General features: G+C 45.1%; 1 protein-coding gene across 1 annotated transcript; it reads left to right on the plus strand.

Moving 5' to 3' along the window:
* The first annotated feature begins 134 nt into the window (after positions 1-134).
* On the plus strand, positions 135-1,407 carry LOC147974564 (uncharacterized). Its single transcript, XM_087517580.1, has 3 exons — positions 135-753; positions 910-996; positions 1,132-1,407. Exons 1-3 carry the CDS (start codon positions 445-447, stop codon positions 1,243-1,245), a joined length of 510 nt encoding a protein of 169 aa, XP_087373706.1. The 5' UTR covers positions 135-444; the 3' UTR covers positions 1,246-1,407.
* The last annotated feature ends 11,962 nt before the right edge of the window (positions 1,408-13,369 follow it).

Consider the following 13,369-nt stretch of genomic DNA (forward strand, 5'->3'; position numbering starts at 1 on the left):
TCTTGGTTTCATTTCCCTTTTCTTTGCTGATGTATCTGTCTTGCTTAGCAGTTCATGCTCAAGAAAACAACATTCACCTTCAAAACACTCTCTTCCTTTCGTGATGGATCACAAAAGTTTGCCCCTGAAGTATGTGGCGTATTTCTTTGCTATGTTTGCCTGCCAACTTCTGCACAACTGCAACTATTACAGGGTTTTGGAAGTTGCCTTAGCCGAAACAGCCTGGCCCTCTTCTCAGACGATTGGTCGGTAGCTACTGTAAAATGAGCAGCATTACTACAAGATTTTGAACATATACCTCTTGTTTTGAGTTCTTTTTATTATAAACACTTCTTTTTTTTGAGCTAATATCTTTTTGTTTTGGAGGAATTTGTACATCACCAAAAGAAAAGAAACGGGCACAGCCCAAACCAAAGATATATACCGGGTTAGTAGCGCGGGCCTATGTGTGCTCAAGGGCGTCTGCGTTGCCGCGTCAAACAACAGCTCTCGTGGACTGCTCCATCCCCGCTACCCCAAAATCACGCAGGCGTCTCCTCCCCGGGGAATAAAAAGCGCGACTCGCAGCTCCACCCGCCGCCGTCAGCCGCCCGTGGCAAGCTTCTAACAATGCGTCTGCCGTGTGATAAGATCGATCCCATTGATCCTTGCCTTCTCAGCTTCCTCAGCCACCATGGCATCGACGGCGCCTTCGAGATCCTGTCTTCCCTCGGCGATCCGAGGGCGGAGGAGATGAAGGATGCCTTCCAGAAGGTGGCTCCCAATCTCTCTTCTCCTCTAGCACGGTTTCTTCTTTGAATTGACTGCCTGCTTCCTCGATCGAGTATCTATCCATGTTCGTGTTACGGGACGTGGGAAATACGTTCACCGTGAGTCGGTTTAAGTTCTGCTTCACTAACATCTGTTCAGATCGTCAGTGATTTCTGTAGAACGCCTCGGGCAGTGGACGCGGACGTGGACGTGGAAGGCATGGCAGATGGAAACACAGGGAAAGTGGTAACAACTAACATCATCTCCATCCATCCATAATTCCATATGCCGTTGGCTGGCTGAATGCAGTAATATGTTACCGCTAATTTGCTCTCCGTGCTTACATTAATCAATAGTGTAATAATATTGATGTCCATTCAGCTCCTTGGCGGTGAAAAGAAACCTAGCACCATGAAAAGAGAGCACGGGCCTGCTGAAGGTGAGCAGGATCCAAAGAAGCCAAGTACAGCAGAAGGCTCATGTGACCAAGTGTGATCATTTGAGTAAATTGCAGTCTGTACTACGACTGAATTTGCACGCCTTCAGAGGCAACTAGTGTGATCATTCGAGCGTGATTGAAGCCTCATTTTTGGATGTACCACTTTATGTCATGCACAATCTTTCGACTGAATTTTCTTTATACACATATAAATTCAGTGTGATTCCCCCGCAAAAAAAAATTCAGTGTGATTGAAGCCTCTTTTTTGGATGTACCACTTTTAAATTTTGCACGTCTTCAGAGGCAACTAGCATGATCATTCGAGTAAATTGCAGTCTGTACTACGATAACTCGAGTTGCACATCTCTTCCTCATACTAAACAGGCAGTGTCATATTCTTAAATCTTCTCCATCACTATTATTAAGTGGTATTATGCAAGGAGATGAGACCCGGTACAGTGAGATGCAAATCAGCAAGACATGATCGATAGCCCACAAAACATCAACAAATAAAACCAATATTGAACAAGGTCCACATTGACCAAGAAGCAAAAGTAGTGGTCCCACCACTTCCCGTTACATCTTAGGGTGGAGATTTTTCTTCACAGTTCTTGTTTGATCACAAGGATGTGCATAAAGCAATAGCATGGCATATGCATAACAAAAGTATAACACACCTATAGCATATTAACATGGCATATCAAACATATATCTAAATAAAGCGTAGCTACCACATATAATAAAACTCCCTTGAAAAAATATAATAAAACCGACAGATAAATCGAATGCAACATAAAGCATGGTCATCAAATATTTTAGAAAACTCGGATGCAAAGTTCAGAGGCATAGGTTAGGTGGTTGGCTTGCCTCAGGCAGTAGAGTATCGACGAATGGTGCGAGGAACACAAGGATGGGGGCTATCGATAATATTCTGCTCTGAAAAAGGATGAAAATAAAACTGGACATGGGTGCCGAATTTATGTCATGCAAACTGAATAAAAGTGGTACCAAAAGATTGTGCTCTCCAAGAGAAACACATAGGACTGGAATCACCTCAACCGGAATTACAATTGAAAAGTTATATGGCTTTGAAGTTTCAAGGGCAAAACTAAAAAAATGACTTCTCTCTTTGAACCAGACGAACACGTACCAGACATGAATACATTTCTTTGCGGGAGAAACATAAATGAGATGAACTACGCTACTGAAAAATACAACCAGAGGGGTGTTGTGCCGTGGGCCAAAACTTGCTAGATGGGCTTGCTAACCATCGGATAGGGTGACGATTAACAGCTGGGCCATGGGCTGAAGCTGGGCTGGCTTGAAGGAGATGATGGGTCGACAATTAGGCCCGGCGCGATAAAGTGGCTGGCACGCAGGCCCAGGGCCTTGGAGAGGCTGACGGTGTGCATGGGTCAACACGGTTTGCCCGGTATTTGTCGTTTCCTCCCGCGAAAATCCGGTGAGAACAGATGGATTCTCCGACGAGGGCTATCGGGACCATTCACGACGATCTTGATATCCATGAGCTCAGCCCGACGGTACACATCCCATTGTGTAGTCGTAGGTCGGCAGGGAGGTTGGGATCATCGATGACTTTGGCTTGCTCTGCTGCTTCTAGTGAACGGCATCGACTCACATATCATCCAATCGAAATTTCTGTATGAGGGGAGGAGTCAAGTTGTGTTGTATCGATCGAATCGGGCAAAACAATGGCAGGGCTTTCGCGAACGAATGTGAGCAAAAAAGAGGGGTACGATGGGTAGCGTACCTTTTGTAACATCCCAAATTTTCAATTTGAATGTTATACATAGGTCATTATATGCATATCATATCTTATTTATATTTTTGTTGTGATCCTAGAAATCTTAAGCAACTCAAGGACCCAAGAAGAGAGTTGGAGGTTTCTTTTATTTTCATATTTGAATTTTCTCAAATTTGAAAAGAGGATCATTTTGATTTTAATAGTTTCTCTCTCTGAAATATTTCCAATATTAAAATAAATGAGTGAAGATAATATGACTTCTTCAAATCACAGGGGAATATTGGAGGAAAGATTTTAAATTCAAATAAATATTTTATTTGGATTTTATTTGAATTAGAAAAAATATGTAATTTTTCAAAATTGCATTTTTAGGCCAGAAAAATGTTCACTTTGTTCTAAATATTTTATTTAGACGGCGAAAATTGTTTTTGGCATTTTTAGATTTTTTCCCTATATATTTAGGATATTTTTTCTCCAGTGGAATTTATTTAAAGAAAAAAAGAATCGCGTGCCGAACTGGGCCGGCCCAGCGCCGCGCCGCCTCGCGCCGTGCCCATGTCCGCACCGGACTCCGGATCGCCGCCGCCCTGCGCACCCCCTCGCCCAAGTCGGACCCCCGAGGCCCCTTTATATGCAGCCGCCCCGGCCCCTCCTCCCCACATCGCCAGCCGCCTCCCCAATCCGCAGCAACAGCAGCGCTGCTGCCGCCTGCTCCGCCACCGCGCCGCTGCTTCACCGCCACCGCTCCGCCGCCCCGTGCCGACGCCGCCACCTCGTGCCGCCCGCCGACACCGCGCCGCCCCGCCACAGCCCCGCCGGAGCCGCCGCCCGCTAATCGCTAAGAAAACCGTCGCTGTTTTTTTCGGTTTAGAGCTAGATCATTTTTAGGGTTTTCTCGGTTTTCCCGATTTTCTCGGAGCGGTTCTATTTAGCGAACGTTCGCCCGAACGCCTCTGTTCGCGAACGCGTTCGTTCGTTTGTCTCTGATAACGAACGAGTCTTTTTCTTTTTATTTTATTTTCGCCAGGGACCTATCCGTGATTATTTTTATCGCAGATTAGCCCCTAATCTTCAAACCCTCGCAACTTTTTAACCGTTCATCCAAATCCAGTGAAACCAACGCCAAAATCTTCATCTCGAACCCCTCTTTCCAGTTAATCAACTTGAACATGATTTTGACAATTTAAAATTTGGTTGCAAGCAGATTCGAATTCGAATTTTTTTTGATCGTAGTTTGAGTTTCGTAGCTCCGATTCGATTGATTCTTTTTGCAAATCGAAGCACTTCAGTTGAACCTTCAGTTGGACTTTCTCATCTGAGTTTTACCATTGCATCTATGCTTGAGTGCTTATGTATGCTATTGTTTGTTTGCAATAGAATTTCTGGAGTGCGAAGCGTGCTACTACGAGTCTCTAGGGTTTGTAGATCGTCAGCAAGGCAAGTAACACTTTGATCATACCCCTTTATTACCCAGTTTTTATGCATTAGTTTCAACCCTCAAACATTGCATGAGTAAGATTTGATAACATGTGGGTATTGGGAAGTAGATGATGAGGTAGAACCTATTGCCCTTATTATCAAACCCTGGGAGTTACTTCTATGTTATGCTTATACTGCTATGCTATGCTAGTAGACGTGGTTTGGTTTGAGAGATCCATGACGGATGTGAGAGCATTAATAATGGTTAACTTAAGGTGGCTACTTTAATACACATCTGGGTGGATTGGTTGCGAGTACCTGGAGAATCCAGTGTTGTCCTAGGATATCCCGGAGTACCCGTGTGATCATCCTATGGAATGCCACCCAGGCTCAAAGGGATCATAAGATTGTTCATGCTAGAAACTTCCGTGTGCAGCCACAAGCCATTATGGGCTCTGGCATAGTTGAGTATGTTGTGTGACCTCTTTCAATGGTAGGCTAGCAGATGTAGGGGATGTAGGTGGTACTGTCTACCCAGAGTAAAGAGTTAATGCTTCTGAAATATTGTGTCTCGATCATCCATTTCTCAAACACCATGTAGTGCGAGAAATCCAATGGAGGAGATCGAGTTTTGTGGGGAAAAGTGTGCAAACCTCTGTAGAGTGTACAAACTAATCATGGTTAGCTGTGTCCCCGGTTATGGGCATCTTGAGTATCTGGATCTTGAATTATTGATTTGATCTCATCACTCTAAATTAATTGGTTGGGTTCTTAATACTGTTTAATTGGGATTGAGTTGGAGGAACCTTCTCAATGTTTATCAACTACCATGATAGTTAAAGAAAATATATTCTTTGTTGTAGGAAAAAATTAGCTTTTCGCAAAAACAAAATAACCATAGAGCCTCCACCAGCCACATATGCATATAGTTGTTGCTGTTACATGTTCATTGCTCTACAGTGTTATTTTGCCAGCATATTCCATGTGCTGACCCGTGTTCAGGCTGCAACGTATTATGTTGCAGACTTTTCAGACGAAGAGTAAAGTGCGCTAGGTTGTTGTTTTGCACTCAACTATGCCATTGGAGTTGATGGACTCGCTTTACCTTTGAAGCCTTCCGTTGTTATCTTCGTTAGATGGCCTTAAGCCATATTATTGTAATAAGATCTGTTTTGAGACTATCGATGTAATAAGTGTGTGATTGCACTCTGTTATAAATCATTCAAGTATTGTGTGTGTCAGCATTACCGATCTAGGGATGACACTTATGCACAGAGATTCGACCGTTTGAGGTTGGATCGCTACAAGATGGTATCAAAGCACACGTTGATTGTAGGATGCGGCCACTAAGATAAACCATAGGTCACTCTTATCTACTCATTTCTGACTCCTCTCCATTTTCCACTCTATAGATGGCAGACCCAAGGAACAAGTTTGCTCAACCGGATGAAGACACCCCTTTTGGACGACACTTGAAGGAAGTCACTAGGTACCTAAACATTGGAATACCAAGCTTCACCGGGACCTACACTGCCACTTTACCAGAAGAGGAGCGTTGGATGATTCGAGTCCATGTTCCAGGAAGGACCTTCACGCCAGTTACTGAGCTCATAGAGTTTTCCTTTGATGCACCAACCTGGAGTCTAGAAAAGAGCATGGCAGCCCACATCGCCATGGGACGCATCGGCGAAGTTTATCACAAGGATCTTAAGGACACCATCTACCAGATATGTGGATGCCGATATGAGCAATGGGAGATGATCAGCACCAGGAGGGACAAGTCCATTGCAACTTTCATCCAGGAGTTAAACCAGCACATTCGTCGCCAGGAGAACCAAATGTGCGCAAGCATGATAGATCTGAAGAAGTTGATGACTAGGAACATGGAGCTTGAAGAGGAACTCAAGTCCACATGCGACGGATATGAGGAGGAAATCGCAATACTAGTAGAAAAGAATGACGACCTGACGAGGAAGCTAGGAGTATTCATGGGAGACCCCGCGCCAGGAGGAGATGACAACCATCCCGAGGACTACATCATCATCGATGACACCGACTCCGACCCCGATAGTAGTGATGATGATTACGAAGATGAAGCTAGAGCGGATATCATGGAGTCTTCCACCGATCAAAATTTCTAGTCGACCACCATATTATCAGTAGTAATCCCCCCATGTATATAGAATAGTCTGAGTGTCTTTGTAACGGTAGTTAGATCGTTTGTATGCACTTGTTTGAAATGAGTGGTGTGATATGAATGTGTTTGTCTCATGTGCATATGGGTAGTGTTTTCTCTTTAGACCTCATTCTATTCTAATCTCTCCCCTCTAAACCCATTAGATGCCTCTGAGACGTGACCCCGGATTTGTCTTCCCACCGAAGCTCACCAAGTTGATCCAACAACAGAATGCCTTGACGCAGTTGCTAGTTCAGAACCAAGGCAAAAACAATAACAACCCACCACCGCCACCTCCAGTTGACAACTTAGCTCGTTTTCTGAGGTTGAATCTGCCGGTGTTTTCCAGTAGCACCAAGCCGATTGTTGCTGATGACTGGCTACGCAGGATTGGAAGGGAGTTGACCACCACAGGTTGCACAGATGCGAAGAAGGTGCGCTTTGCCGCACACCAACTGGATGGACCCGCAGCCTCATGGTGGGAGAATTACACAGCCACTTTTCCCATACCAATGTCACTTGGGATCAGTTTTAGCAAGCATTCCGCACCGCACATGTCTTAACTGGAGCTATGACCATGAAGAAGCATGAGTTTCGCAACTTACGCCAGGGAAATCGTACTGTGGGGTAGTACGTGGATGAGTTCAGTAAGTTAGCCCGCTATGCCCCTGATGATGTGGCCACAGACGTCGTGAAGCAGGAGAAGTTTATGGAAGGGCTGAATGATGAGCTGAGCATGCAGTTGATGGTGGCAACATTCAATAACTACCAAGATTTGGTAGATAGGGTCTTTGAAGGAAATATGCCCTAGAGGCAATAATAAAGTTATTATTTATTTCCTTATATCATGATAAATGTTTATTACTCATGCTAGAATTGTATTAACCGGAAAAATGATACATGTGTGAATACATAGACAAACAGAGTGTCACTAGTATGCCTCTACTTAACTAGCTCGTTGATCAAAGATGGTTATGTTTCCTAGCCATAGACATGAGTTTTCATTTGATTAACGGGATCACATCATTAGGAGAATGATGTGATTGACTTGACCCATTCTGTTAGCTTAGCACTTGATCGTTTAGTATGTTGCTATTGCTTTCTTCATGACTTATACATGTTCCCATGACTATGAGATTATGCAACTCCCATTTACCAGAGGAACACTTTGTGTGCTACCAAACGTCACAACGAAACTGGGTGATTATAAAGGTGCTCTACAGGTGTCTCCGAAGGTACTTGTTGAGTTGGCGTATTTCATGATTAGGATTTGTCACTCCGATTGTCGGAGAGGTATCTCTAGGCCCACTCAGTAATGCACATCACTATAAGCCTTGCAAGCATTGTAACTAATGAGTTAGTTGCGGGATGATGTATTACAGAACGAGTAAAGACACTTGCCGGTAACGAGATTGAACTAGGTATTGAGATACCGACGATCGAATCTCGGGCAAGTAACATATCGATGACAAAGGGAACAACGTATGTTGTTATGCGGTTTGATCGATAAAGATCTTCGTAGAATATGTGGGAGCCAATATGAGCATCCAGGTTCCGCTATTGGTTATTCATCGGAGACGTGTCTCGGTCATGTCTACATAGTTCTCGAACCCGTAGGGTCCGCACGCTTAAAGTTCAGTGACGATCAGTATTATGAGTTTTTGTGAATTGATGTACCGAAGGTAGTTCGGAGTCTCGGATATGATCATGGACATGACGAGGAGTCTCGAAATGGTCAATATGTAAAGATCGATATATTGGATGACTATGTTCGGACACCGGAAAGGTTTCGGACATATACCGGAGTACCGGGGGGTTACTAGAACCCCCCCCCCGGGGGGGGGGGGTCTTAATGGGCCTACATGGGCCTTAGTGGAAATAGAGGGCAGCAAGGGGAGTGTGGGGCATGCCCCCCAAGGCCCAAACCGAATTGGTTTAGGGAAAGGGGGGACGGCCCCCTCTTTCCTTCTCCTCCTCTCCCTTTCCTCCCCCCTCTCCTACTCCTACTAGGAAAAGGAGGAGTACTACTCCTAGTGGGAGTAGGACTCCCCCTCTTGGCGCGCCTCTCCATGGCCGGCCGCCTCCTCCCCCTTGCTCCTTTATATACGGGGGTAGGGGGCACCCCATAGACACAACAATTGATCATTGATCTCTTAGCCGTGTGCGGTGCCCCCTCCACCATAATCCACCTCGATCATATCGTAGCGGTGCTTAGGCGAAGCCCTGCGTCGGTAGCATCATCATCACCGTCACCACACCGTCGTGCTGACGAAACTCTCCTGTGAAGCTTTGCTGGATCGGAGCTCGCGGGACGTCATCGAGTTGAACATGTGCAGAACTCGGAGATGTTGTGCGTTCGATACTTGGATCGGTCGGATCGTGAAGACGTACGACTACATCAACCGCGTTGTGCTAACGCTTCCGCATTTGGTCTACGAGGGTACGTGGACACACTCTCCTCTCTCGTTGCTATGCATCACCATGATCCTGTGTGTGCGTAGGATTTTTTTTGAAATTACTACGTTTCCCAACAGTGGTATCAGGGCCAGGTTATTGCGTAGATGTTATATGCACAAGTAGAACACAAGTGAGTTGTGGGCGATACAAGCCATACTGCTTACCAGCATGTCATACTTTGGTTCGGCAGTATTGTTGGATGAAGCAGCCCAGACTGACATTACGCGTACGCTTACGCGAGACTGGTTCTACCGATGTGCTTTGCACACAGGTGGCTGGCGGATGTCAGTTTCTCCAACTTTAGTTGAATCGAGTGTGGCTACGCCCGGTCCTTGCGAAGGTTAAAACAACACTAACTTGACGAACTATCATTGTGGTTTTGATGCGTAGGTAAGAACGGTTCTTGCTCAGCCCGTAGCAGCCACGTAAAACTTGCAACATCAAAGTAGAGGACGTCTAACTTGTTTTTGCGGGGCATGTTGTGATGTGATATGGTCAATACGTGATGAGATATAAATTGTTGTATGAGATGATAATGTTTTGTTAAAGTTATCGGCAACTGGTAGAAGCCTAATGGTTGTCTCTTTATTGCATAAGATGCAAGTGCCATGTATATTGCTTTACTTTATTGCTATGCGATAGCAATAGTTGCAAAAGCAATAGTTAGCAAGACGATCATGTGACGACACATTGATAGAGATCAAGATGATGGAGATCATGGTGTCATGCCAGTGACGATAGAGATCATGACGGTACTTTGGAGATGGAGATCAAAGGCGCAAGATGATCATGGCCATATCATGTCACATATTTTGATTGCATGTGATGTTTATCCTTTATGCATCTTATTCTGCTTTGATTGACGGTAGCATTATAAGATGATTTCTCACTAAAAATTTCAAGGTACAAGTGTTCTCCCTGAGTATGCACCGTTGCCAAAGTTCGTCGTGCCGAGACACCACGTGATGATCGGGTGTGATAAGCTCAACCTTCATCTACAATGGGTGTAAGACAGTTTTGCACACGCAGAATACTCGGGTCAAACTTGACAAGCCTAGCATATGTAGATATGGCCTTGGAACACTGAGACCGAAAGGTCGAGCGTGAATCATATAGTAGATATGATCAACATAGAGATGTTCACCATTGAAAACTACTCCATCTCACGTGATGATCGGTTATGGTTTAGTTGATATGGATCAGGTGATCACTTAGATGATTAGAGGGATATCTATCTAAGTGGGAGTTCTTAAGTAATATGATTAATTGAACTTAAATTTATCATGAACTTAGTCCTGATAGTATTTGCATATCTATGTTGTAGATCAATTGCTCGCGTATAGCTTCCCCATTTTATTTATGATATGTTCCTAGAGAAAACTATATTGAAAGATGATAGTAGCAATGATGCGGATTGGATCCGTGATCTGAGGATTATCCTCGTTGCTGCATAGAAGAATTATGTCCTTGATGCACCGCTAGGTGACGGACCTATTGCAGGAGCAGATGCAGACGTTATGAACGTTTGGCAAAGCTCGGTATGATGACTACATGATAGTTTAGTGCACCATGCTTTATGGATTAGAACCGGGACTTCAAAAATGTTTTGAACGCCACAGAACATATAAGATGTTCTAAGAGTTAAAATTGGTATTTCATACTCATGCCTGTGTCGAGAGGTATGAGACCTCTGACAAGAACTTTGCCTACAAGATGGAGGAGAATAGCTCAGCTAGTGAGCATGTGCTCAGAATGTCTGAGTACTACAATCACTTGAATCAAGTGGGAGTTAATCTTCCAGATAAGATAGTGATTGACAGAGTTCTCTAGTCACTATCACCAAGTTACTAGAACTTCGTGATGAACTATAATATGCAAGGGATAACGGAAACGATTCCCAAGCTCTTCGTGATGCTGAAATCGACGAAGGTAGAAATCAAGAAAAGCATCAAGTGTTCATGGTTGACAAGACCAGTAGTTTCAAGAAAAGGGCAAAGGGAAGAAGGGGAACTTCAAGAAGAACGGCAAGCAAGTTGGTGCCCAAGTGATAAATGTTTATTATTCATGCTAGAATTGTATATTATTCATGCTAGAGGCAATAATGCTCAAGAAGAACGGCAAGCAAGTAACATACCGATGATAAAGGGAACAACGTATGTTGTTATGCGGTTTGACTGATAAAGATCTTCGTAGAATATGTGGGAGCCAATATGAGCATCCAGGTTTCACTATTGGTTATTGACCGGAGACGTGTCTCGGTCATGTCTACATAGTTCTCGAACCCGTAGGGTCCGCACGCTTAAAGTTCGGTGACGATCGGTATTATGAGTTTTTGTGTTTTGATGTACCGAAGGTAGTTCGGAGTCCCGGATATGATCACGGACATGACGAGGTGTCTCGAAATGGTCGAGACGTGAAGATCGATATATTGGACGACTATGTTCGAACACCGGAAAGGTTTCAGACATATACCGGAGTACCGGGGGGTTACCGAAACCCCTCGGGGGGCTTAATGGGCCTACATGGGCCTTAGTGGAAATAGAGGGCAGCAAGGGGTGTGGGGCGCGCCCCCCAAGGCCCAAACCGAATTGGTTTAGGGCAAGGGGGCCGGCCCCCTCTTTCCTTCTCCTCCTCTCCCTTTCCTTCCCCCTCTCCTACTCCTACTAGGAAAAGGAGCAGTCCTACTCCTAGTGGGAGTAGGACTCCCCCTCTTGGCGCGCCTCTCCCTGGCCGGCCGCCTCCTCCCCCTTGCTCCTTTATATATGGGGGTAGGGGGCACCCCATAGACACAACAATTGATCATTGATCTTTTAACCGTGTGCGGTGCCCCCCTCCACCATAATCCACCTCGATCATATCATAGCGGTGCTTGGGCGAAGCCCTGTGTCGGTAGCATCATCATCACCGTCACCACACCATCGTGCTGACGAAACTCTCCTGTGAAGCTTTGCTGGATCGGAGCTTGCAGGACGTCATCGAGTTGAACGTGTGTAGAACTCGAAGGTGTCGTGCGCTTGGTACTTGGATCGGTCGGATCGTGAAGACGTACGACTACATCAACCGCGTTGTGCTAACACTTCCGCATTCGGTCTACGAGGGTACGTGGACACACTCTCCCCTCTTGTTGCTATGCATCACCATGATCCTATGTGTGCGTAGGAATTTTTTTGAAATTACTACGTTCCCCAACACTCTTATGATTGAAGGGAAGCAGAAGCAGATAGAGAGCCGCAAAAGGAAGTATGGACAAGGGAAGTACAATTCTGGAGCCTCGCAGAAGCCTCGTTTTACCCCGAACTCGGGAGGATATACCCATAACCACGGAGGCCACACCCACAATGGAGGAAGTTCACATAACCACAGTGGCCCCAAGAATGGGAATGGGAATGGAGGAAGCAGCAACCAGAACCGTTCCAACCCAACAACACCCGCCAAGAAGGATTTAAGTCACATTACTTGTTTCAAGTGCGGGAAGACTGGACACTACGCCACCGAGTGTTCTGAAGCCAAGAATGGAAATGGCAATGGAAGTTCAGGGAAGAAGCCCAATCCCTTCACCAGAGGACAGGTGAACCACATCAACGTGGAGGAGGTTGAAGATCAGCCTGACACAGTGATTGGTAAGTTTTTGGTTAAGTCATTTACCACTCTCGTTCTTTTTGATACTGGTGCATCGCATTCATACATATCAAGAGGATTTGTGGACAAGTTTAAATTGCCAACACTAGTGATCGGCTACCCTTAACCATTGGTAGCCATGTTTTCCCCTCAGACCTAATAATTTTGGAGTTCCAAGGATTGGATATAATATTAGGCATGGATTGGTTATCAAAGTATGGAGGAAACATCGATTGTGCTAGTAAGTCCATTTTACTCACCACCCCGGAGGGAAAAAGGATCAAGTATGTATCTAGACATGTGTCAAGGAGGACCCAAGTGAATTCTCTCTCAGGGGTTGTTCAGGAAGAAGTGCCTGTTTTGAAGGATTGCCCGGATGTATTTCCAAAGGAATTACCAGGCGTGCCGCCGGATCGAGACATTGAGTTTTTGATAGAGCTGTTGCCAGGCACTGGACCGATATCAAAGAGACCATACCGGATGCCCGCAAATGATCTAGAGGAGATTAAGAAGCAGATTAAGGATTTATTGGAGGAAGGTTACATTCGACGAAGTTCATCACCGTGTGGAGCCCCAGTGCTCTTGGTTGAGAAGAAGGATGGATCTTTGAGAATGGTTGTTGATTATCGTGCCTTGAATGAAGTGACGATCAAGAACAAGTACCCACTACCGATGATCAATGATTTGTTTGACCAGCTGCAAGGAGCTAAAGTATTTTCCAACATCGATCTGCGATCAGGATACC

The sequence above is a fragment of the Triticum urartu genome, chromosome 4A (assembly GCF_056163025.1).
Source record: "Triticum urartu cultivar PI428250 chromosome 4A, HENAU_Tu73, whole genome shotgun sequence".
Taxonomy (NCBI): Eukaryota; Viridiplantae; Streptophyta; class Magnoliopsida; order Poales; family Poaceae; genus Triticum; species Triticum urartu.

What these genes read in the sequence shown, in the direction of transcription:
- LOC147974564 (XM_087517580.1), top strand. Translation starts at nt 445, where the DNA reads ATGTGTGCTCAAGGGCGTCTGCGTTGCCGCGTCAAACAACAGCTCTCG. An exon ending in TGAAGGATGCCTTCCAGAAG is followed by an intron (nt 754 to 909) that starts GTGGCTCCCAAT and finishes ACATCTGTTCAG; the next exon opens with ATCGTCAGTGATTTCTGTAG. An exon ending in ATGGAAACACAGGGAAAGTG is followed by an intron (nt 997 to 1,131) that starts GTAACAACTAAC and finishes ATGTCCATTCAG; the next exon opens with CTCCTTGGCGGTGAAAAGAA.